General features: G+C 37.5%; 2 protein-coding genes across 3 annotated transcripts in view; both read left to right on the top strand.

Annotated features, from left to right (window-relative positions):
- The window catches only part of LOC145684037 (uncharacterized), a 44,649-nt gene extending 39,165 nt beyond the window's left edge, over positions 1–5,484 (top strand). The window contains exon 2 of the mRNA XM_081755865.1: positions 86–5,484. Coding sequence (XP_081611991.1) covers positions 455–5,212 — 4,758 coding nt within the window. The 5' untranslated portion in view covers positions 86–454 and the 3' untranslated portion in view covers positions 5,213–5,484. The remainder of the gene's footprint in view (positions 1–85) is intronic.
- Positions 5,485–10,073: 4,589 nt separating this feature from the next.
- LOC145684049 (uncharacterized) overlaps positions 10,074–24,036 on the top strand; it is a 32,833-nt gene continuing 18,870 nt past the window's right edge. The window contains exons 1-2 of one of the 2 annotated variants that reach the window (XM_081755893.1): positions 10,074–10,186; positions 14,632–14,750. The gene's annotated coding sequence lies outside the window, so the exon portion shown is untranslated. Of the gene's footprint in view, positions 10,187–14,631; positions 14,751–22,110; positions 22,233–24,036 lie in introns of those variants that run through there. The other variant, XM_081755886.1, reaches the window with a different exon arrangement.

The following is a 24,036-nucleotide window of genomic DNA, read 5'->3' on the forward strand; positions in this document are numbered from 1 at the left end:
AAGTCAAAGAAATGTGACTTACACCGCTGCAGCTCCGAAAATATTACTATTATTATTATACAAATTATTGAATTTTTTCTTTCAGTTTTGATTATCGTACCATGGAAAAAAGACGTTCAAGATGGCAATAATAGGATAATTTTACAATCGAATTGAAGAAGTCAGTATGTATACTCTTTTCGTTAATATAAAATGCGTGCCATAAATATGACATTGTTCCCTTTGAGAGTAAATATGTTGTTATTAAAAAGTGGAAACTTATTTGCAAATTAGAATTTATTACCTGTATCCAGTTTCTCGCAGAAAACTTCGCCGAAACAACCATGTCAAAATTTCGAAGATATGGAGGAAGATCCTTTATTCTGCGAGGATATATCTATTAATTGTTCGTAATCAACTTTCGGTCAACGCATGTGCTATTCAAATATTTTACGAACGTCTTACAATTAAGGAAATGCTACGTACCATGAAATATAGAAAAAGAAGTAGAAATGCACAGTCTTCCAAACGTGCCATATCAACAAGAGGGCGAAACTCTAAATCTTTAATCACATCGAAGAAGAAGAAGAAAACAAGCACTGATTCTAGTCAATTGGACATAAATGGAATGTTTAAAAACCGTAGAGCAGATGAAGTAGGAGGGAGATCATCCCAAAATGAAGCCTTGTCCGAATGCCAGTGTAAAACACTACCAAATAGTGAGAATACTGCTACACTATTATCACAATCTACTGAGGGTCCCGCAAATAGTGCTTCTTTAATGATACCATGCGATGAAAATATACCTTATAATTTTCCAGATGCATTTGATTCAGCTGGAAACCCACAAATGTCCGTTAAGGATCGAAAGCAGCATCTTTCGTTGATAAATCCGAAAATAGTCCAAATAGACTTTATTACGGATAGAAGTGAGCTCTCAGGAAGCAGTTACTCCTTCAATGGCAGTGAATCATGGCGGATGGGCGATATAGCAAGAAAACTGGAGACAAATACTAGATTTTCCTCATGTACCTCTGATTCACAATTTCAATCTGCATTCTCGTTTCCGAGTAGTTTAAATACAACGTCAGAAAGAAGATTAAGTGAATGTGCCTGCTCAAAAAATAATATACCAAGTACTTCAATGTGTGGGAAGTTTAGGAACTCAATTATAGGAAAGCAAGAATTACCGTCAAATGTAAATGTTTCCTATGCAGATAACTTGCTGAAAGATTTACATGAACGAGTTGAAAAGCGTACAACTCCATTGGAACGTTCGATTACCAATTACGAAGTGTATTCTTTGACTTCAAGTGGATATCAACAGCAGCCATTGAAGATTGAAAAGCTACGTCCGGAGAACAGAGGACGAGATTGCCCTGCTAAGAAAAGCAGAAGATGTCCTTTAATTGATGCTTATTCTCAAAATAAAAGTTACGAAAATAATCACTATTCATCTCTCGAGAAGAAAGTGTGTCCAACTGTTTCAGGTAGAAGTTGCCCAAGTCGAGTGGAATATGACCTTTCGTGTTCTAGAACAATAGATACATACGGACAAAAAATGTATGTTTCTAATATATTCGGTTCAAGTAATGATATGTCAAACCCCTCATTTGCTGCAGGTAGTTTGTTTCCACTTGACAAGACATCTCGAAGCGAAGGACCACTGTACCAACTAGGGAGCTTGCTTGCAAACAATTTACCGGTATGTCCATCTAATGAGGAAAAGATGTCTCTTAAAGATAGTGACATACATGCATCGGCTGATAGGGACAAAAACGCAAATGAAAGCTTCATATGCACACAGAATGTTAGTGTATGTCCAGCTACTAGCAGTGAGAAATGTCCAGCTACTGAGGGAAAACAGTGTCCAAGAAGTATGCAGAAGCCTTTGTATAGTGACTTAGGAGATAAATATTCCGCTGTTACGATGTCATCAAGATCATATTCAAGTGCCATTACACAGAGTGATAGTTTGACTTCGTGTTCAATGTTCTCTGTTGATCAAACTCAAACTGCATCAGGAATAACCAATGAAGAATCTGCAAGATCTGTATGCCCTGCTACTCGAGGTGAAAAGTGTCCATTTAAATTAAGCGAACATTCAAAAACAGATCGTTCAGAGACAAATTATGGACATCAAACCCGTATAGAGAGTGAACAACGCGTTCAAAAGAATGTTGTATGTCCTGCTGGTCAAAAAGGAACTTGCCTGTTTCAACAAAGCAAATATTCAGTAAACGACAATGCCAAACAGAATTCTAATGATCGAACGTCATCTCATCTAGAGACTGAACTACATAGTTTTGAAGATAAGTCTATATGTCCAACTAAACGAGGAGAAATGTGTCCGTTTAAACAAGGTAGACATCTTGGAGTGCAAACTGTAGCACCAAAGTCAAGTCACAAAAGCAGATATCGTCCAGAAGCTGATGACCAACTGATTAAAAGACATATTAATTGTCCTGCTACTTGTGCCTTTAAACTTGAAAAATGTATACGAGTAGAGGGCAAAGAACTTGGAAAGGATGGAAGGAGAAAAACTGTCTGTACACAGCGTCCTGATATATGTCCGGGTGAACTTGGTTTAGAATGTCCAGTAGTTGAAGGTAAAACATGTCCGGCTAAAAAAAGGATTTCGCTTGATAGACTTGATAGTTCAGGTCTCGAGTACCAAGAAAAAGGTTCCCATATATATGATTCAAGTGGCAACCTAATAAGGGAACCAGTACTAGGAAACAGGCTTCATGAAGGTTTAACGTTAAAAAGTGGCCGTGATGCAGAATTAGGTGATGGCTCAATATCACCGACCAAACAAGGTAAATATCCATTCAGTGGCCGTGATGCAGAATTAGGTGATGGCTCAATATCACCGACCAAACAAGGTAAATATCCATTCAGTGGCGATCTGGAAAATAAGCTCCTCCCTGGTAAAGAAACAGAAGGATTATATTCTGGTAAGATAGGAACAGAAATTTTACATTCGGGCGACAAAACTTCCAAACAACCTCTTTCTGGTGAGCAACTGAATCAATCGACATCACTTAAAGTTAAATCTAATAAATTTTCAGAAAGTTCAGTAGCGAAAGGAACTGATTCACGTCCTCAAGGGACAACATCGATATCTGGAATAGGGGACAGTAGTAAAGCAAAATCTGCTATTGAAAGGGAAATAGGTTTTGCAAGTAGGACAAAAGAATCTGCTAGTATTCAAGGTAAAGGTGGTGATTCCGGTAAGGCTGATGGAAAGGCATCTGTTTCTGGAGGTAAATTGCCTATAGATGAGACAAAGAAAATTTCATCTGTTACTGAAGGAGACAGATCATATGGAAGAAAATCAAAAGCTGAACTAGGTCAAACTGGAGCAAAACAGTCGTCTGCTGATCGTAAAACTGAATCAAATAAGCTAAGGAAAGGAACACCTGCTGTTGATGGAGAAGAATCCTCCTCAACTAGAAAAAAATCACAAGTTGGCGATTCAGGTGGAACAGGACCTAAACGTTCGTCTGCTGTTGGGGAAAAGCAGTCAAATAAATTAAAGAAAGAAAGATCTGGTGCGGATGGAGGATTCTCTTCAACTAGAAAGAAATCACAGGTTGGCGATTCAGATGGAGCAGGATCTAAACGTTCGCCTTTTACTGGCAGGGAAGGATCTCATTCAATTGAAAAGAAATCAGGTACAAGAGCTTCAGGCACCAGACCTTCTAAAATATTAGACACAGGCAAAAGACCTTCAGATGTAACAGCATCTGGAGATATAAGACACAAAAGTCGAAAGTCAAGTTTCACACAGCAAAATGCACAACAGCCACTAAAACGTGCGAAATCCTCAATAAATGAAGGTTCGAAATCTGCGGGTCCTCGAAACAAAGTCAGTCAGTCCGGGGTACAAAAAGGTAGAGGTTTTGCAGCAAGTGATAAAGATGTGAGATATAAGTCCTCTGGTGCACAACGATCTGGACAAGGAGCTAATAAAAGCTCGACTCGTTCTGGAACCGAAGTTGGAGACTCGGCAAGACAAGGAAAAACTACAACACGTACAAAACAACCAGGCAAAAGCACATCAGGGAGATTGTCCAGTATAGAAGATGCTCGTCACCCTTCAAAGGGTACGAGAGGAACACATTTAAAACAAGAAGCAGGACGCCAATCAAAAGGATCACCTTCTACGGATGGAATGAGTCGCCACCGTTCAAAGAGTATCGGTGGCCGTCGAAATCTTTCTACAAGTAAAAAAAGCCCAACAGCTAGAGGGTTTGACATGGGTCCTCCACCATCAATGGGTTTTAGAGGTGGTGTAAGTGTAGAGCGTGAAATGGACGATAGCAGAGAAAGGATGTCGAACATAGAGTGCTACTGCACTGGAGGAACGAGAAGCTGTCCTGCTATTGAACGCGAAAGACGAAATATATGTTTATGTGCTGAACGAAGTCCTTTGTCAGATTACAGGATACGTACACGATTATGTTCTGTACATGAAGCTTATTCAGGCAATAAAATAAGACATTCATCTCATGACCAACGTCATATATGCTCTGACATTAGAAGAAACACATGTGTCGTATGTGATGATAATAGTTATTGGAGCTCTCCCATAGATCAAAATAAACACTTATTTTACGATGACGATCGTGTTGACATGGTTCCTTGCTATTGTCCAGCAACCACATATGTGAACCCATGTCCAGCTGTTCGATCTAAATTGTGTCCAGCCAACACCAATTTGAAATTACTGTTAACCAAGCCAGGTAGATCACATCCATATACTCACCAGAAGCTAAAACGAAATGGTCTGCATTCAAATGTGCAAAGATTTAAAAGTTATTCTACAGTTTGTGGTAGGGAAACTTCAACAAGGAGAAGCATATACCAAAGAAATCTAATAAACAATGAAACGCGTACACAATTTCAGAAAATTAAGTCTATTGAAGAAGATAGGTTTTATAATCCATCTCTGATGTCTTCTTGGAACTATAAGTGGCCATCACCTCACAGAGGTGCTACCTGTTGTAGACAGCCAATGCAATATGAACCATACACAGCATATGATAAAATGACATCAGCAAGCGATGATACACACCACTACTGTCCCAGTTCGGATCTTTTTTCATGTGTACCATGTTCCTGGTGTGCAATTCTTGACACGATTGAAAAAATTCCATACTACGGTTTGCGTCCATTAAACGATAATGGTTCGTCAACATCATCAACAACAACAAGATATGATATGTAATATATGTCCAACATTTCTCTCCGCATTCTCAGCCAAAGCAAGAGGTTGTATCTACAAGGTCAAACCTTGTTTTTAAGTTTCTTTAAAATAATAACACAATTCCAATTCGAAACATAAATATTTATTGGAGATTTTTCCCTCTAATTCCTTGTATGCAGAAGTTTTTAACGAATTTCTAGAATCATAAAATTTTATTTTATTTATAAAACGAAATAAATTTAATGTGGTGCATAAACTGCTTTCTTCACTATTACAAGATACAAATTACAGTACTTATCGAAACAAGTAGTAATAAAGAATACAAACATAATACTGTCTTTGTATTTAAAAAGGATAATTTGGGATACGCTATTATAATTATACCATCATTAACTTATAGGCTTATTTATTATTTTAGTGGCAAAAACTCAACGTTTTATGAGCGAGATTGCAAAATTGATTTAAGCTTGTGTAAGATTTGTCATAGACAAAATTGTATCCATGCTATTTATCGGAGTTCTTTCTTTATCTGTTTGGATCAATAGATTCAATATATTTCAATTTAGAAAACTCTTCTAGGCCTTATATCTGGAGACCTACATACAGTGCGGCCTAACCCAAACTATCACTTAACACAGTATGACGTGTTTATTCCATAGAAAATACGAAAACTTGATTTAGGGACCGTTCAAATCTTTTATGGCCCCTGATCCAATTGGCCCAAAAGATCCAATATATTTAAACAAAAATTTTCTTGTAGGCCTTATATGTGGAGAACTACATATAGTGAAGCGAAACTCAAACTATCAGTTAACTTAGAGGAAGGTCCATAAACCGTGAGAGTTGAATTTTGATGAAAATTTGTGACAAGATTCAGTTCGAGTTGCTAAGTAACGTAGTAATAGTCACTCGATGCGCAAATGCTTCGTTGAACTGCTACACCGACGCCATCTTGAAATCCAATAGGCAATGTCCAAGAATACCCTTTTGGCACAAAAATGAAAAAGCTTTTGATAGATCTGACTTCAGTATTGTAAACCAAGGTAGATCATCTACATGTGGGAGTACTTCCAGTGCATGATCGCCATCTTGGAAGGCGCCATATTGAATCGCGGTCAAATATGATAAATGGTAAGGGGGTCATGTGGGGTATCAAATAGCACTGGAATTTACTCCTAAATCCATTTCCGGAACCAAAGTTTACATATCTGTTTTCATTTCAGAGTTAAGAGCTCTCTCGCTCACAGGAACATATAAAACCTGTGCAAGTAAAATTTGTGTAATGAAATGCAGTTGTGCGAGCACTTGCAGGATTTTAACTAATGCAGTAGTAGGCACTTGATCTACAATAGCCACTATACCAATCAGATCTTGAGACTAGTGAGAGAAATCGTTAATTAAATTGAAATTCCTGCAGTGAAAAATGGAATAGCAGCATGCTACAAGTTATACCTATTTCAAAGTGCCACGGAATAGACTGCTCGTCGATGAAACATATGCCTTACTGACGAGCAGAGAATACCAAAGGGGTTGTTTGGATATATATTAGAAAAATGATATAAACTGGTGAATATTAGTTGAACGACCAAAATGGTTCGGATTCCACTATAATCAGTAGGTGCACGTCTCCTTTAGCGTAGCAGGCATAAGTTTGGGGCGTTGGACTGAATCAAACCAAAAATCTATTTTAGGCAATTTTACGTGGTCTGTTATAGTGTCTTAAGTTTTCTTCTTCAATCTTGAAACCTTAGGCAAAGACCATCATTGTTGCAGAATATTGCGTTCTTTTCCAATACTTATACTTGACAACCTATAATTTACCGTGCATATTACGAAGTTAAAATACTTTAATGCATTTATTGCCAGTTTGTCTAAATACAATCGATTTATTGCTGACGCATTCAACAATTAAGGGGATTTAAATTATCAGTTCACAGTTCTTAGAAAAAGATACATACACTTGGAAACTTAGAATTCACTTTTCTTGTGTCTGCTCTGCTATTAGTGATAAGAGAATGCATACACACCTACTATAGCACGGCCAACAAGAGATGGTCTCTGACGTTTCTTACCACATGCTGTGGGACATTGCAGCCCCTACTTTGATACCAGTGTTACCAACCACGATCACTCTGTCTTATACCATTAATTAAATTGCCACTACAGTTGCACCGAAAAAAACCTTGACACGCGAGTAGTGGCAATGTCACTGCGAGCTGTCAGAGACGTTCTCTTACCGTACGCACTATAAGAATAGATGATAAGAAAGATTATTACAAGATTCAATAGCAAATTGCAATCCATAAAATAAGCCTCTTCCTTGCCTTTTCCTTCAATATTAAATATCTGCAACCTTCCACCGTCAACGATAAAACACTTGTTTATAATAAGGGCAAGACTAGTTTTCATATCAAAACTGTGATAAATAACTGTGATAAATAATTGTAGCAGGTGTTCGCTTGTTCGGTGTACAAGTTATATGGCAGAATTTTCATAATAAAGATGTATTCTGTTGTATATAATCAATTTTGTGCGCCAGTCCTAAAGGACATGCTTGCATATGCATGGCAGAAATGTGGGTACGACACAGGAGCAATAGTTGGTTCATTTACAAATGTTTTGGAGCAGTGCCGGATTTACGTATAAGCTAAACAAGCTACAGCTTAGGGCCCGATACTTTTGGTGGCCCAAAAAGTTCACGGAAAAAATTGAATGTACATTTTCAAAATATAAGAAAAACAATAAATAAAATAACATCTACATATAGCAACAGTGCTTCGTTTGTGTAGGGCCCTATGATGTAAGTAATGGGGCCCCTTCTGCTAGTCTGCTTCGTAAAATATCACTGGTTTCTTCATTTCTATATATAGGGTCCAACGTTCATCTGGACACATAAAGGGCCCCCATTATCTTCAGTAACTTAGGGCCGCATCAAACCTAAATCCAGCTCTGGAGACTAGTAGAAAATAGTGTCTGTGGTCATGAAGATTGTGACGTAAGTGCATTTGTTAATTGTTTGTACTTCTCCACGATACTGTGTGCTAATCACTTCGTTTTGGATCTCCATCATCACAACTGAAGAGCAAAAGGTTGGTAGGTTAATATTTGCTTATGTGCATCAGTTTATATTATTTTACTAATAATTTTTCTATTAATTTTCTAGTAACTTCAAGAAATATTCTTGTAAAGTCATATGTGCCGTTGCACCTAACTTATATTACAGCATTTAAATGCTATGCATAATCGCAACACACATAGACTCATATATAGCACACTTTGAAATAGGTATAATTTGTTACAGTGCTGCTATTCCATTTTTCACTACAGGAATTTCAATTTAATTAACGATTTCTCTCACTAGTCTCAAGATCTGATTGGTATAGTGGCTATTGTAGATCAAGTGCCTACTACTGCATTAGTTAAAATCCTGCAAGTGCTCGCACAACTGCATTTCATTACACAAATTTTACTTGCACAGGTTTTATATGTTCCTGTGAGCGAGAGAGCTCTTAACTCTGAAGTGAAAACAGATATGTAAACTTTGGTTCCGGAAATGGATTTAGGAGTAAATTCCAGTGCTATTTGATACCCCACATGACCCCCTTACCATTTATCATATTTGACCGCGATTCAATATGGCACCTTCCAAGATGGCGATCATGCACTGGAAGTACTCCCACATGTAGATGATCTACCTTGATTTACAATACTGAAGTCAGATCTATCAAATGCTTTTTCATTTTTGTACCAAAAGGGTATTCTTGGACATTGCCTACAGGATTTCAAGATGGCGTCGGTGTAGCAGTTCAACGAAGTATTTGCGCATCGAGAGACTATTACTACGTTACTTAGCAACTCGAACTGAATCTTGTCACAAATTTTCATCAAAATTCAACTCTCACGGTTTATGGACCTTCCTCGTTAGTATGATGTGCTTATTCCGTAGAAAACATGAAAACTCGATTTACGGGCCGTTCAAAAATTTTGTGGTCCCTGATTCAAAAACTAATTATTGGCCGAGATTGCAATCTTTTGATCCATTTTTAGTTTTCCTAAAATTCTTGTTTTACATTTCTTTTACGTATCGTTTAATAAAATTCGTTTCAATTTATCATAGCTTTCTTTAGACTACATAACGCTATCAATGGAATATTGAATTGAATTCTAAATTAATCAGCATTTACTTTGCGTTAGACATTGGAGAAGATATTGATTATTACATTACATTCTAAGCTAAGTAGCATTTAAATCGTATTAAACATTGTGGCGTATGTTGGTTTGACGACTTGGACTACCACTAACCTTTATAACACCTTGTACAATAATAATAATAATAATAATAATAATAATAATAATAATAATAATAATAATAATAATAATAATAATAATTATTATTATTATTATTATTATTATTATTATTATTATTATTATTATTATTATTATTATTATTTAATATACAGTTTTCAAAATAAGAAGAAAGCTTAAAACACACTTTCCTTTTATCAGGTACATAAGTGTGATTTTTTCTTCATTAAGAAGATTTATATGATCTTATTAGTATTACGGAAAGACTATCGTACATTTCTATCTTCATTTGCTGCATGAAACGTCCTTACATTTTACTTTGGATACGTGGTAACTCTACTCATCAGAGTAAACAGAAATTATGCCTGTAATATAGAATGCTGAAATAGAGGATTAACCAACGAAGAAACCTCAGTTTGTAAGAGCTTTAGCAACGAAACGCAAATAATGCCGACTATCGCAAAATACTGTAGAAAATTGTGTATTGCATTGACGCAAACCGCTATGGAACGAGGCTCAATTATGTTCAAGACAATTCCCGGCGAAACCTCAAAATGCGCTATCATTACTCGTATAACTTCTCTTTACCTTCCCATAAAGCCGATTATTCTGCAGGCAGCCCGTGCGAACGCTGTGGTTGGAGGTGGAGCGAAAGATAATGCACTCGTTAACTACACGACTCTTCCTGCAGTAAGTAATTAGTGAGTAGTTTCTGCTTCGTTGTCAAATCGAAGATGTATTAAAGAAGCGATACAGACTCCGTGCAAAGGATTTAGTGGATGTTCCTAAATGCATACAGTTCTCAGAAACTCCTATCGTTGAAAGAAGATACTAAAGTATAAGTTTATCGATATAAATTAGTTTTTATTATAATAACTTTATTTTGTAATATTGCAGGGCTACCGCCGGTAGGCCCGTTAGCCCAAAAAATACGCTACTGATTAAACAGGCTAAAAGATAAGGAATATGAAATTGAATTCTAAGCTAAGTAAACTTTTCGTGCTAAACAGGCCAAAGTATATGAATTATTAAAGTGAATTCTAACGTAAGCAGCACTTATGTGTATTTATACTCTAAAAATATGAGATATAAACTAACAAGTAGTAAGTAGATCTATTTTGTGTTAAGAAGGCTAAAATTAAGGAATATTGATTTGAATTCTGAACTAACAAGGGAAGTTATCCAACTCCTCGGCAAGAACCACATTGAAACATGCACAAGTGGAAGATGGAAACGTACTTACTTCGACGATTCGCAGTGTCGTCGAACAGGAAGTACAATGATTTCCCTCCGCCATAGCCCCTGAGAATTATGTTCCCTGGTCATACATGCCTTGGATGGGATATAAATCTGGTACACTGGAACTTGCTCTCTCACGAAGACAAATGTTCCAAACTCAAGATGATAACATCTTGATGAATCGGTGATGATTGTGATCTCAGGTACGTCATTGATGCGAATCGATGTCAAATGGAACATAATATTTTACCCGATGGAGAAAAGGGATACGCTGAAACCACAACACAAAAATGACTTTCTATGATAATTATTATTATTATTATTAATAGTAGTAGTAGTAGTGTGATTAGTATTATTAATAGCAGTAGTATTACTATTAGTAATGTGATAAGTAATAATAATAATAATAATAATAATAATAATAACGAAAAGAAGAAGAAGACAACAACTTTATTCTTGGGCCAGTTCAGTAACGAAGGACTTCGTCCCATCTTGAATGTTCTCTAGCATTGCTACGGAGGTTTGAAAATCCACAAACCATATCGCAACCGGGATTCGAAGCCGGGACCTTGGAATCGCTGGCTTGGCGCCTCAACCCACACGAACGCCAGATCGGTAAGAAAACAAAGACTACTACTACTACTCATAATAATAATAAGCTAACGGGTGACTGGGGTTTCCAGCCAAATGCAAACTGACCCGGAGAGCTATCTACAACTTCGTCGGATGTAACCAGAAGTGATTTCTGAACGGCATAGAGATTGAAGAGCTGGCCAAACCGTATATTAGGAGTTGGCAGGCTATTATGAGCACGAATGTATGCAGGTTGATCTCACTTCCAGTTGGAAATCTCGGACCGGAAGTGGTCGCAGGGCAGCCGGATTCACATATTGTGGGTCCCCAGGCCATTAAATGTGAGAATATATATAGGGTGACCCAACGTCCGAGTGGTCACTTCCAACTGGAAATGGTCAGCATGTACACCCCCTGTTAATCTCCGGAATCGGTAGTGAGATTGGAAAACAGATTGCATATTTGGAAGCTTGATTGGATGGAGACGGTAACGAATATACAAGGTGCGGCAGAACCAACTAAGCAGTTTTAAGGAGGAATAAAAAAATAAATCTGGATATATAGAGAAAAAAATGTTTTTATTTTCTAAATTAGTAAATATACCATTTTACATTCATTTTGTTTTGAAAATAATGTCCTCAAGATGGCGGCTGTTAGCATCAATACATTGTTGTAGACGATCCCTGAAGTTTCGAGCAGCTCCTGCACACATATCGCGGGGTATGGCATTCACTTCGTCAATAATCCGCTGTTTTAACTCTGGTAGGGTGTGGGGGCGGCTTTTGAAAATCTTTTCCTTTAGATATCCCCAAAGAAAGTAGTCACAAATGCTTAATCTGGTGACCGCGCAGGCCACTCGACATCACCTCTCAAAGAAACGAGGTTGTGATCACAGATCTGTTGTTTTCATAATAAGCGCGAACGACAAAATCACGATGTGCACTGGTCCAGACCATATTAGCTACTCAAACGGGGTCAACGACTGAACAAAGGTAAACCACGTGCAACTGCCTACCCCCCACCACAGCTCTCGCGGTAATCGATAGAAACTGCTTAGTCGGTTCTGCCGCACCCTGTATTACGATCCTAATTTGGCCACTTCCGGCCGGACGTGGCCTCTCGAAATCCAACCAGAAGTGGGTTTCTTCTTCTTGTGTTCTCATTATTATTATTTTTACTCCTACTTACTAATATTATCGTACTACTTACTAATATTAATAATACTAATCATGCTACTACTAGTATTACTACCACTAATAAAAAATGATAATAATAATAATGACAATAATAATAATAATAATAATAATAATAATAATAATAATAATAATAATAATAATAATAATAATAATAATAATAATAATAATAATAATAATAATAATAATAATAGAAAGTCATTTTTGCGTTGTGGTTTCAGCGTGTCCCTTTTCTCCATCGGGTAAAGTATCGTGTTCCATTGGACATCGATTCGCATCAATGACATACCTCAGATCACAATCACCACCGACTATTATCATGTTGAGTTTGCAACATTTATCTTCGTGAGAAAACAAGTTCCAGTGTATAAGATTCATATCCCATCCAAGGCATGTATGACCAGAGTACATAACTTTCAAAGGATATGGGGGGAAATCATTGTACTTCCTATTCGACGACACTGCGAATCGTCGGAGTAAGCATGTGTCCATTTTTCAACATGTCCTTCCACTTGTGCACGTTTCAATGCGGTACTCGTCGAGGAGTTAGATAGCTTCCTTTGTAAGTAGCTCTTATTTCATGCTAAAAGGTTAAATATATTATTTAAGTAGCCGCGATCGTTACATATCTACTCGATAAACTTTGAGCAAAGTTTATAGTGCAAACCGTAATCACTAGTATACATATCACCAACTTAATAGGTGATCATCTCTGGTGCACGAGTTCCTCGGTTCCACTCCAGCATTTGCTGAGTGGGATTTGTGATAGAGACAAACACCGTTTGCGTGGGTTTCTTCTGTCTCCTCTCACTGTTTTCATTCCATCATTTCATGCACTATCAACATCACTATATCCTGCAGCCTTGAACCATAATTGTGGGTTGTTAAAGTAAAAAGAACACTATCTCAATGTACGCGACTGAAGTGCCATAAGAAACAGCAAGAGTGAAACTAATCTAATATAAATAAGATAAAGAGTTTGTTTGTGTATTTGTCTGTCTGTCTGCGGCCTGGGGACCAGACGAGTGGACAGAGAGTTACCAAATTTTGGTCAGGGGTATCTTGGCCCAGGCCACAGATCAAGACGAAGCCCTTTTTCCAAAATTCGAACCAGGGGGGTCTGAGGGGAGTGTTTACCGGGACATGTAAAAGTAGTAGAAAATGACCGATATTAGTGTTGAATTCATAGTTTTCGCGATATCTGAAATCAATGGTGAAACTCCGATCGCATTAACTTCCAAATTCACGCCATTCGGCTCCGGGCCGGGGGTCACCGGGGGAAGGGGGATACCGAGACATGTAAAAGTAATCAAAAATGTTCGATATTAGTGTCAAATCCATAGTTTTCGCGGTCACTAAGATCAATGGTGATACTTCCATTAGCGATGACTTGCAAATTCAGCTACAATTCTATGCGGGACGGGGTCGGCGGGGGGATACCAAGACATGTAAGAAATAGCCCAAAATGACCGATGTTAGTATCAAGTCCATAGTTTTCGCGGTCGTTGAAATCAATGACGAAACACCGATCGGATTAACTTCCAAATTCACGCTATTCGGCTCCGGGCCGGGGGTCACCGGGGGAGGGGATGAGATACCGAGACATACAAGAGTAATCCAAAATGACCGATATTAGTGTTAAGTCCATAGTTTTCGCGGTCGCTGAAATCAAAGGCCGAACACCGATCTGATTAACTTCCAAATTCACGCTATTCGGCTCCAGGCCGGGGGTCACCGGGGGAGGGAGGAAGAATACCAAGACATGGAAAAATAGCCCAAAATGACCGATATTAGTATCAAATCCATAGCTTTTGCGGTCGCTGAGACCAAGGGTGATACTCCCACAAGCGTTAACTTCCAAATACAGCCCCCGTGCGAAGCATGGGTATATTCAACAAGTTGGACAATTTTAAAAAATGTAAATTTTAAATAACCCACTAAATAGGAATGCATTCCATATGGTAACAGAGTAGAAAAACTGTCGGTCGAGCTACTACATTGTTTATGAGTACTACGTTTCAAAACGAGGGTACCCTGTGAAAACATTTTGAGTAAGGCAACTCTACTGATCATGCATTAGTTAAATGCTAATCTTGATTTTAGTTTAACGTACCGTAATTATGCTTCTAGGCTAAGAAATAAAGAAATTGTAAGAAGATTGGAGAATCCGGAGAAAATGCATCCCCACAGGGTTTGTCTACCACAGAAGCAACTAGGCAAGAGCAGAACAAGGATTCCCACGTTTACAGGTCAGCACACTACCATTGAGCTGCATGCCATTGTCTCTAAATTTCAATTACTAGGCATTCCTTGTGAGAATATTTCGAACAAGGCTAGTATACTAATCATGTATTAGTTATGGATATTTAGTTCCGATTGTTCGCCATTCCTTGTAAAAAAATAAAAAAAAAAACTTTGAATAAGGCTACTTTATCGAACATGCATTATAGTGATCACACGGAGTCACGAATCTTGACCTAAACCTACCATTTTACCACTCAATAGAAAGCAAAAGTGTGTCCCGGTCGTCAACCCGTATCCATGAAATTTTGCCAGTGTTGTCTCTTGCGCTGTACGGAGTACACCTCCCGAGAGTACAGTGTTGCCGGATTGCCGCTAAGTTTCGTTTAATTTATTTTTGTTGTTGTTGATGATGTTTTTAATATTTTTTACTATTGTTACTGTTACCGTTTAGTTCGAATAATTGTTAGTTGTTAAAGTTCTTTCAGTTCTGTTTCTCTTTTTCTCGCTCATTCACCGTGTCTTGTAATTTAGGGAACATTTCTGCTATTTCACCTTTACTCAAATGTGCTTTCGGAAGGCGACCCCACGAATAGTACCGAACTCATTCGATGCATCACACTATGATTGTAAAGCAGTTCTATGATTGGTGTAGAGTCCGGGCTTCACGTGTCGTTGCGGTCACTATAGTCACTGATATTTAGTTATGACTTTTCGGCATTCTTTGTGGAAACACTTTGAGCAAGGCTCCTATCACAATCATACACTGATTATGGACGCCAATTAATTAATGCCAATTAACACTGCTATGACGATCTTCACATAAAATCAGTAACACTTCTTTTAAATAAGAAAAAGATCTTTAAGACCAATATGCTAAATTTCAATGAAAGCATCTTACTTTAATTTTACAATTAAAATTTTGCAATGTAATATCGCATCGTTTCTAAAAAGGGCACAGAAAAAAAATAACCATGCTCCACAATTATTATGCTTTGCATGTAATGGTGATTAGCGTATTGCACAAAGTTACTTCCTACGATATAATTGAGGCCATCGGGTTTCATTTGTGGCACTGATTTTAATAAATTTTCGTATATGAGAACTATATCCTCACGGGAGGTAATAGAAATAAATAACTGTTTCACGCTGGCTTAGATAGTGCTTTTTTTCCCCTTCATATCGTCGCATGAAAACCAGAGGAACGTAACTCCTAAAATGCGATTTCCGTTTTCTTAATGTTTGGACATAATTTTGAAAGCCCCTGTTGGTGTAAATGGAACGTAACGCCATCTGTTCTCCTTGTCGATCATCTGTTGTCATGTAGCTCAATCTTATTAAAAAACCATCTTTCTAAGAAAACAATATTTTTGCCCTCTCGCCTGTAAACCTACGAAAATGGAGTTACGTTCCTCTGGTCCTCATGTGACGATATTTAAGTTTTTGGTGGATAATTTGTTTTATCACACATCACATTTGAGAGTTAAAGACATGGTGCATGGAAAGCTTCTCAGTTGCGGTAAGTGACCTTAAAATAATGACAGAATGTCCTTGATGATGATGATGAAGAAGAAGAAGAAGAAGAAGATTACTTTTGATAATGCTTTCCTCTCGTTGTTAGCATTTATATGCAGTGAAAGTTTAAATGGTTATATGAGAGTGAACTTACAGTTTAAAGTCGAATCCGAACCGCCATAATACGTTCCATACCATCTCACAGGGAATTGGCTTCAGGACCACGTGCACCAACTAAATACTACTCACAAGACAGCCAGGAGGGTTCAAACCGTTATTCTGAGAGAGAGAGAGAGAGAGAGAGAGACAAAAAAAAAAGGTTGCACTTCAATTTCTAGTTTTGGTCGTGGCAAATTTCACTGCTGATCTTGAATCCAAATTTCAAAGTACAGCCTACTTGTATTTAGAGAGCTTCGAAATGTGTTGTTGGAGGAATATGGAGAAGATAAAATGGACAGAGAGAATAAAAAAAAAAAAAAACGAAGATGTTTTAAAATGGATAGAAGAGAAGAGGATGGTTTTAGCCAGCATTCTTCGTAGGAAGACCAATTGGATTGGACAACCTTGCGAGGAAATTGTCGTCTTCATATAGCCATACAAAGAAAGATGGAAAGAACGCGAGGAATAGGAGGAAGAAGAACACAGCTGATTGATGTCTTGAACAACACAAGAAAATATTGGGAGTTAAAAGAGAAAGCTGAAGATCGAGAAACGTGGAAGCACCATTCCCAGGCCCAAACTTAAAAAAAAAAATATATTTAAAAAAAACTAAAGCCTGTGACAAACATCTTGGTATTTCAGGCTAAACGAACAGAACTCAAGCTCTGACGCGACGTTACCGAGTGCTAAGGGGTGTGGCTATGGCTAAGCAGACGAACTACAGCGCGATCAGGTGGCAGAGGATAGACGTGGACGTGTACAAAATAAACGTAGCAATACCGCTGGCCTCTCATTTGCTAGCAGCATTTCAAGGGAACTTGGAGCGCTGCCTTCAAATGCCAAAATGTTTGTCACGCCGTTTAAGACCTGTCAGAAGGCAGAATACTTAATAATAGTAGCCTACTTGTTGCAACTTATCAGACCGCTCAGCTACATTCACCAGCACACTTTTCCCTTGTGCCAATCTATATGCGAGATTTGAATATACCAATTGAAGCTTTCATAAGCAAGATTCAAACATTGGGTATACCTCATTTAGTGTTTCCCATAAAACGAGACAAGAAATGAGGCTGTTCAGTCTGTTCTCGTAAATTTTGTAGGAGTTTTGTCTCGTCTCGATTCTCGTAAAGCTTTAATTATCTTTAATTATCTAATTTATTAATTCATCACTTGATTTTTTTCTTCTTCATTTAATCTGAAAGTTATCAGAATCCATCTGCATAACAAGAGTTCCACAAATGGTGTGATATAACAACAATATTTAAACCATCTTTATAATTGGAGTATATTGAATATTGACTTGGGTATCTTTAAGCGTTGATAGATGCTTTTCTCACTGTGTTCGTACAACCACTTTATCAGATATATAGTTATATGGTGAGACTCATGCAACACTAAAACATTGTTTGAGATCTAAGGCCTCTTTCACACTACATGCCGTGCCGTAAACAGCACCGAGCTATGTGTATAAAAGTCGTGCCCTGGAACATATGTCGTGCTTGTGTCGTGAACATCACTGCAGCTTTTTTTTTTTTTTTTTGCCGGCCAGACTGATTTGTCGTTTTTACGATAGAGACAGTATGGATGAATCGAGGTAGGTTATTATATTTGTGCTGGTTCTACTTAAAATCTAAAAGATGAGGGCATAGAAGAAGGAAATGAACTCATTTCTTGAATATTCAAAGACCTATAGCTGGTGCTATTATTTAGTGACTTACGAAGTGATGGAAGAAAGTTTTTTTTTTTTTTTAATTACTTTCGTATGTCGATAGCAACCTTTGATGAATTGTTAGAGAAAATAAATTGGAATTCAATCTGTTGCAAATCTCCCACCAAGTAGCTGTTGTTTCCTTTTTGGGCCTTTCTGCACCAAACTAAGTAATATTTCTATATCTTCCATGAAATCAATTTCTTAAGATAACCAAAAGTAACTCTTTCTAGCACCTTTCAATAAACTAACAAATAGAATTTTGTCAGGCGCGCGCCGTCTAGTCTGAAGAGAACCATAAGCAACAATAGTAATCAACATACCGCACCGCGCCACGTCTTGAAGGGCGTCGTGATGTTTACGGCAGCCGCAAGCGGCGAAACGCCGTAGCCGGACAATCTGAAAAGCCTCATATATACTAATGGTAATCAAGTAATCACGGCGCCGTGCCAGATGCACCACGCGGCGAACGCCGCATAGTCTGAAAGAGGCTTAAGACTTGAACGAAGTAATGTTCTTTACGAGATTCGTGAAATTTCTCGTCTCGATTTGAATTTTAAAAGGTACAGGGTGGCGCAGTGAAACGGGAAATTTTGAATCCAGAATTAGCAACACTGTATGACTGGCATTTATTTGGGACTGATGCAACATCGAGAAGACTTTGCCATTTGCATATATCCGAAATACACTCAGCCCTAGCCAGAAGGCATTAGGTTTGGCAACATCGCACGGAAACGAATGCTCAATTGCATTCTAACCAGTTCCTACTACTACTACTACTACTATTATTACTATTATTATTATTATTATTATTATTATTATTATTATTATTATTATTATTATTATTATTATTATTATTATTATTATTACTACTACTACTACTTTTACTATGGATCTGTATAAGTACAAGGGCAAACTTATTTTAAGGAAAGAAGTTTAATGAAAATTTTAAAAAATAATCGTTAAATCACTTTTTCAATATTATTTTAATCTTATTTTAACGAAAGAAGTATTATAAAAAATTTTTTAAAGTAGTAAAAAAACTTTCCTAAAGCAGGACTTGAACCCACGCCAACAACGATATTCCTTACTAGTAGGTTGCGCTAACCCACTCGGCTACCAGGACCGACACCAGTTGGCGTTTACTTTGTGGTATATGTAGGTCATGACTCGTGATCGCGATATAAACGTCATTCATTTTTCCTACATTGTTGCCAAGCGTAACCCCGTTCACAATGCCTTCTGGCTAGAGTTCAGTGTATTTCGAAAATATGCTTGCCATTTAGTAATAACGAAGCATTGAAGTTATGCGCAACCTGTGTTCGCTGTGAAAGAGTTTGATAAGAACGGTAACTTCTATGGCCCATTCAATGACCCCTGAATTGTGCGACTTCTCTCTGTGGTGAATCTATGGGGACATCTCGAAAGCAAAGTGCATAGTACAAGTCCTGCAAACATCTTGAATTGCAACTGGGAATTAAAGAAGGATTCACTGGCTTTCCTCAAAACGTATTTCTTGTTTAATCTCACGAGACGAGATGAGAACATTTTTGTCGTATGTATTTTTGTTTTTCAACTACTAGGAGATCTGGAAATGGCATTAATCGGTTCTACTATCGAACACGAGCTCAGAAATTTGCAAAAGTTTGGGGGAAAAAATTGTTACTTCACCAAGGAATAGTGACCCTGCACTGTAGTTGTTCAGGTAGATATGACTGGTTACACGATACTGGGTTCATTTTACTTTTTGTAGAATTAATAGCACAGGAGTTTTTATATACCCTTTGAACATCCGATATTCTATTATATGCTATTTTATTTATAGTATTTGTATTTTTACTTTCGATAGGAGAGAACAAAATACGGTGGTCGTGAAATACATCGAATTTGAGATTTCAATGGTTTCATTGCTCTACATGCCGAGAAAGTGGCTTTTGGATGTATCCTTTTCCGTTCATTCGTTCATCTCAATGTATAGACGCCATACTGTTTTATCTCTCCAGGCCAAATATTAAAGTTTTATAAGATTTTCTAGTGTTTTTTCTATATCTCTACCTATCCCCGAAAACAAGGATAGTTTACAGGAGGGCATGATCAAAATTTGCTATTTTCTCGATGACGGCTCTAACGATTTTGTTTATAACCCTATAATATGGTAGGCAATAAGTTTGGAAAGTAGTGAGCTGATTTGCTCAGGTAATCTGCTAGAGGTTGTTACGAGCAAATCAGCAAACTAATGTCAGTGTTTTCACTCCGACATTTCTGACACCACATCGACTAGTTCAAGTGGAGCGGACTGCTTAAAAAGTCAAACAGTAAAACGTAGTAAATTCGTTAATTTAATTTGGAATTTAGCATTCTGTTGAGCACCGAGGCTACATGAGGCGTGGATGCACAGTTTAACATGGGATCCGAGCCACAAGAGCTCCTACCAGAAATCGAACCCGAAACTTGCGCTCTAACCAAGGATCTTGTAAAATAGAGGATCTGCCCATATATATATATATATTCATCCTATTAAATAATGAAGCCAAAAAAACAACCAAGCATCGGCACGTCTGATTGTCTACTTTCGTTTCCGCCATGTTTGTTGGCTCAAAACATTGCGATCCTATTGGGTGGAGTGAGCAGAGCACGGGTGGCGAAACTGTGACGTATGACTTCAAGATTTTGTTGTAAGGGCAGATCCTCTATTTTATAAGATCCTTGGCTCTAACAGTAGCTTGAAACGTAACGCAGAATTAAGCATACGGAAAAACAACTGAAACACAAGTCACCAATGCTAAGTTCATTCAATCCCTCTTGTAAGGATTTGTATTTTTTTTTTTCGTAAAGACAGAAAATAATGACATAAATGTTTTATGTGTCGAAGAACGTTAAGTACTTGCCCAAAGAAGTTTAACATCAAGCGATATCATTTGATTTATCATGCAAAAAAAAAAAAAAAAAAAAACGATAACTTTGAAGGCGAGGAGAGAGCCCAGGTTGCTGCAGAAATGAAAGGAAAAGAATGTTAGTAAATGTAAGTAACAACTATTCTACATAAATCGTGAATATTGTTTATTTATTTACTTATTTATTGGTAGTTCAAAGATAAGCAGTAACATTGTAGTACATTATACAATACTTACATTCATGCTCAATATTTAGAAATGTGTTTCTTAAAGTGTCTGAGGTTAGAAGCGGCCAACCCTCAAGAACTTGGGCACAACGCCCCAAATTCCCATTCTTTTCACCAAATCTACAATCCTGCTCTCATATTTACCATTATTCCCATCAAATCTACAATCCTGCACCTAAATTTACCATTCTCCCCACCAAATCTACAATCGTCCCCCAAATATACTATTCTTCCCCCAAAAAATCTACAATCATACCCCCAAATTTATCATTCTTCCCACCAAATCTACAATTCTGCCAACAAATTTATCATCTTACCAAATCTATAATCCTGTCCCCAAATTTATCATACTTCCACCAAATCTATAATCCTGCCCCCAAATTTACCTTTTTTCTCACCAAATCTACAATCCTGCTCCCAAATTTACCATTCTTCCCACCAAATCTATAATCCTACCCCCAAATTTACCTTTCTTCCCACCTTCCCCCAAATTTACTATTCTTCCCACTAAATCTACAATCCTACCCCAAATTTATAATTCTTCCCACCAAATCTACAATCATGTCTCCAAATTTATTATTCTTCCTACCAAATCTACAATCCTGCACCCAAATTGTCCATTCTTTTCACGAAATCTACAATCATGCCCCCAAATTTACCATTCTTCCCACTAAATCTAAATTCCTACCCCCAAATATACCCTTTATCCATCCGAAAGCTTTGGACCCTTCTCGAAATAAATTTCTCCCTACGTCCCTGGTCTCACATGTGAACACATGCCAAAGCTCACTAGAAATTGGACATTTATCGCCTAGAAGTGGTGTAGCTTAAATACATACCCATCTTGTTCTTGTTCTATGATTGAAGAAGAGAAAATAATCTAGTTGTCGTACCTAAATGGTACTTCTTATTTGTCCCTGTAACAAACGGATGAATCTTTAAGTAGACCTCCAGTTTCTTCTCTTAGGATCCTCACAGTGTTCATGAGTAAGAATAATTATTAGTCATTTCATTATATATTATTGTAGTATGTATAAGGTGTGGGAACTTCTGCTGTTGGATAAAATTCTCTTAAGGAAAGTTCCAACGACTATATCATTAGAACACTATACATTTTAAGTATCGTATTCTTTGTATGCTATTCTCCCATAGTCATTGCTATGGGGTGTGCCTGTGCAGATTCTAATGAAAGAGTGTAAATTTTTCTTTTTTCTTCAATTGTCATATTCTAAAAGTTTATCTGCGTGCAGATAGGAAATATGGGGGCCATTTTATAAAATTATTTTACTTCAATACTAATATGTATATTCTAGTGACCATATCCGTGTAGGTCAAGTTTAGGCACATCACTCAAAATAATAGTTACTAAATTATAATTCTTTCGTATTGACCTCCAAAAGATTTACTGTGGGAGATATGACAATATCACACTTAGCATAGATGCAGTTCAACGGGCTCACCGGAAGTATTTCCTCAAAAAGAACGAATCTTTCACGATTTGCGTATAAATACAGTGTCCGGATTACAGGATAAAAACTACAGTGCAAAATACGGAACAACCTATACTAAGTGGCACCAAGAAATCACAAATGCTATATCGTAGAGTCAGCGCAGGGCGAAGATGGTGGGACCTCGGTGGTGCGCCCGAAAGGAGTAGGCGCGTCAGGTGCATTGAATATACACGTAAGCAAAGGTAGTGAAAACCAGGGTCGTAACTTATGGAGAGCAGGGGGACAACTGCCCCCCAGAGAAGCTTCTCGCTGTTCGAGGGGAGCCCATTTTATGGCAAAATTTTCTTACTCCATGTACGATACGAATATGAAATTATAAATGAAGCATCAAACAGGTTCACTACATTACATAAACAAAACAGCACACAAAAAGTAAATGAAACAAAAATGAGTCGTGGGGTCATTTCAGTAAAAAATGTCTACTATTAGGTGCCCTACGGCGGCAATTCAAAACCTGCTATGTGCATTTTGCAGGAGAAGCGAAAAACAGTATCCTGGTTAGCTTTTTGGCTTTATAAAAGTGATGTTATAAGTAATATTTGATGCTGCACGTAACTTGATACCTTTTCAAGTAACTTGAGAAGGTACCAGTTACGTGCAGCATCAAATATTACTTATAACATCACTTTTATAAAGCCAAAAAGCTAACCAGGATACTGTTTTTCGCTTCTCCTGCAAAATGCACATAGCAGGTTTTGAATTGCCGCCGACGAATTCCTATGGCTTTGAGATTTGTCAATATTGTCCCCTTAATTAATTTGTCATGTATTGACAATGTCCACGGGCGTAACTAACGGCCCCGAAGACCTTGCCGTACAGAAAAGCCCACAGGCTCCGGGGGTCCATAAAGAGTAAGATGGAAAGAGGGGGCCCAAATTAGGAAAACAACTTTTCTAGGGAGCCCAAATAGGCGTATTAATGCTTACCCCACAGAAAAAATCTAAGTTACGGCGCTGGTGAAAGCGCGTGGATTTTCATAGTAACATCAGTTGCTATACAACTTGTAATGATTTCATACTAGTAATGCTATGCTTATAAATATATATACACTGTGCAAAAATACTTCACCGGCAGAAAATAGTTTCCAATACATTCATCTTTCATACGCATGTTCATTCATTTTTCTTGTTTTAACCATTGTAAAGCACTTCAAATGATTTTATGCTAGTAATCCTACAATTGTAAACGTGTTCATTCATTTTTCTTGTTTTAACCATTGTAAAGCACTTCAAATGATTTTATGCTAGTAATCCTACAATTGTAAACATAAATACTGCTGT

This window comes from Thermobia domestica, chromosome 1 (assembly GCF_964235325.1).
Source record: "Thermobia domestica chromosome 1, izTheDome1.hap1.1, whole genome shotgun sequence".
Lineage (NCBI taxonomy): Eukaryota > Metazoa > Arthropoda > Insecta > Zygentoma > Lepismatidae > Thermobia > Thermobia domestica.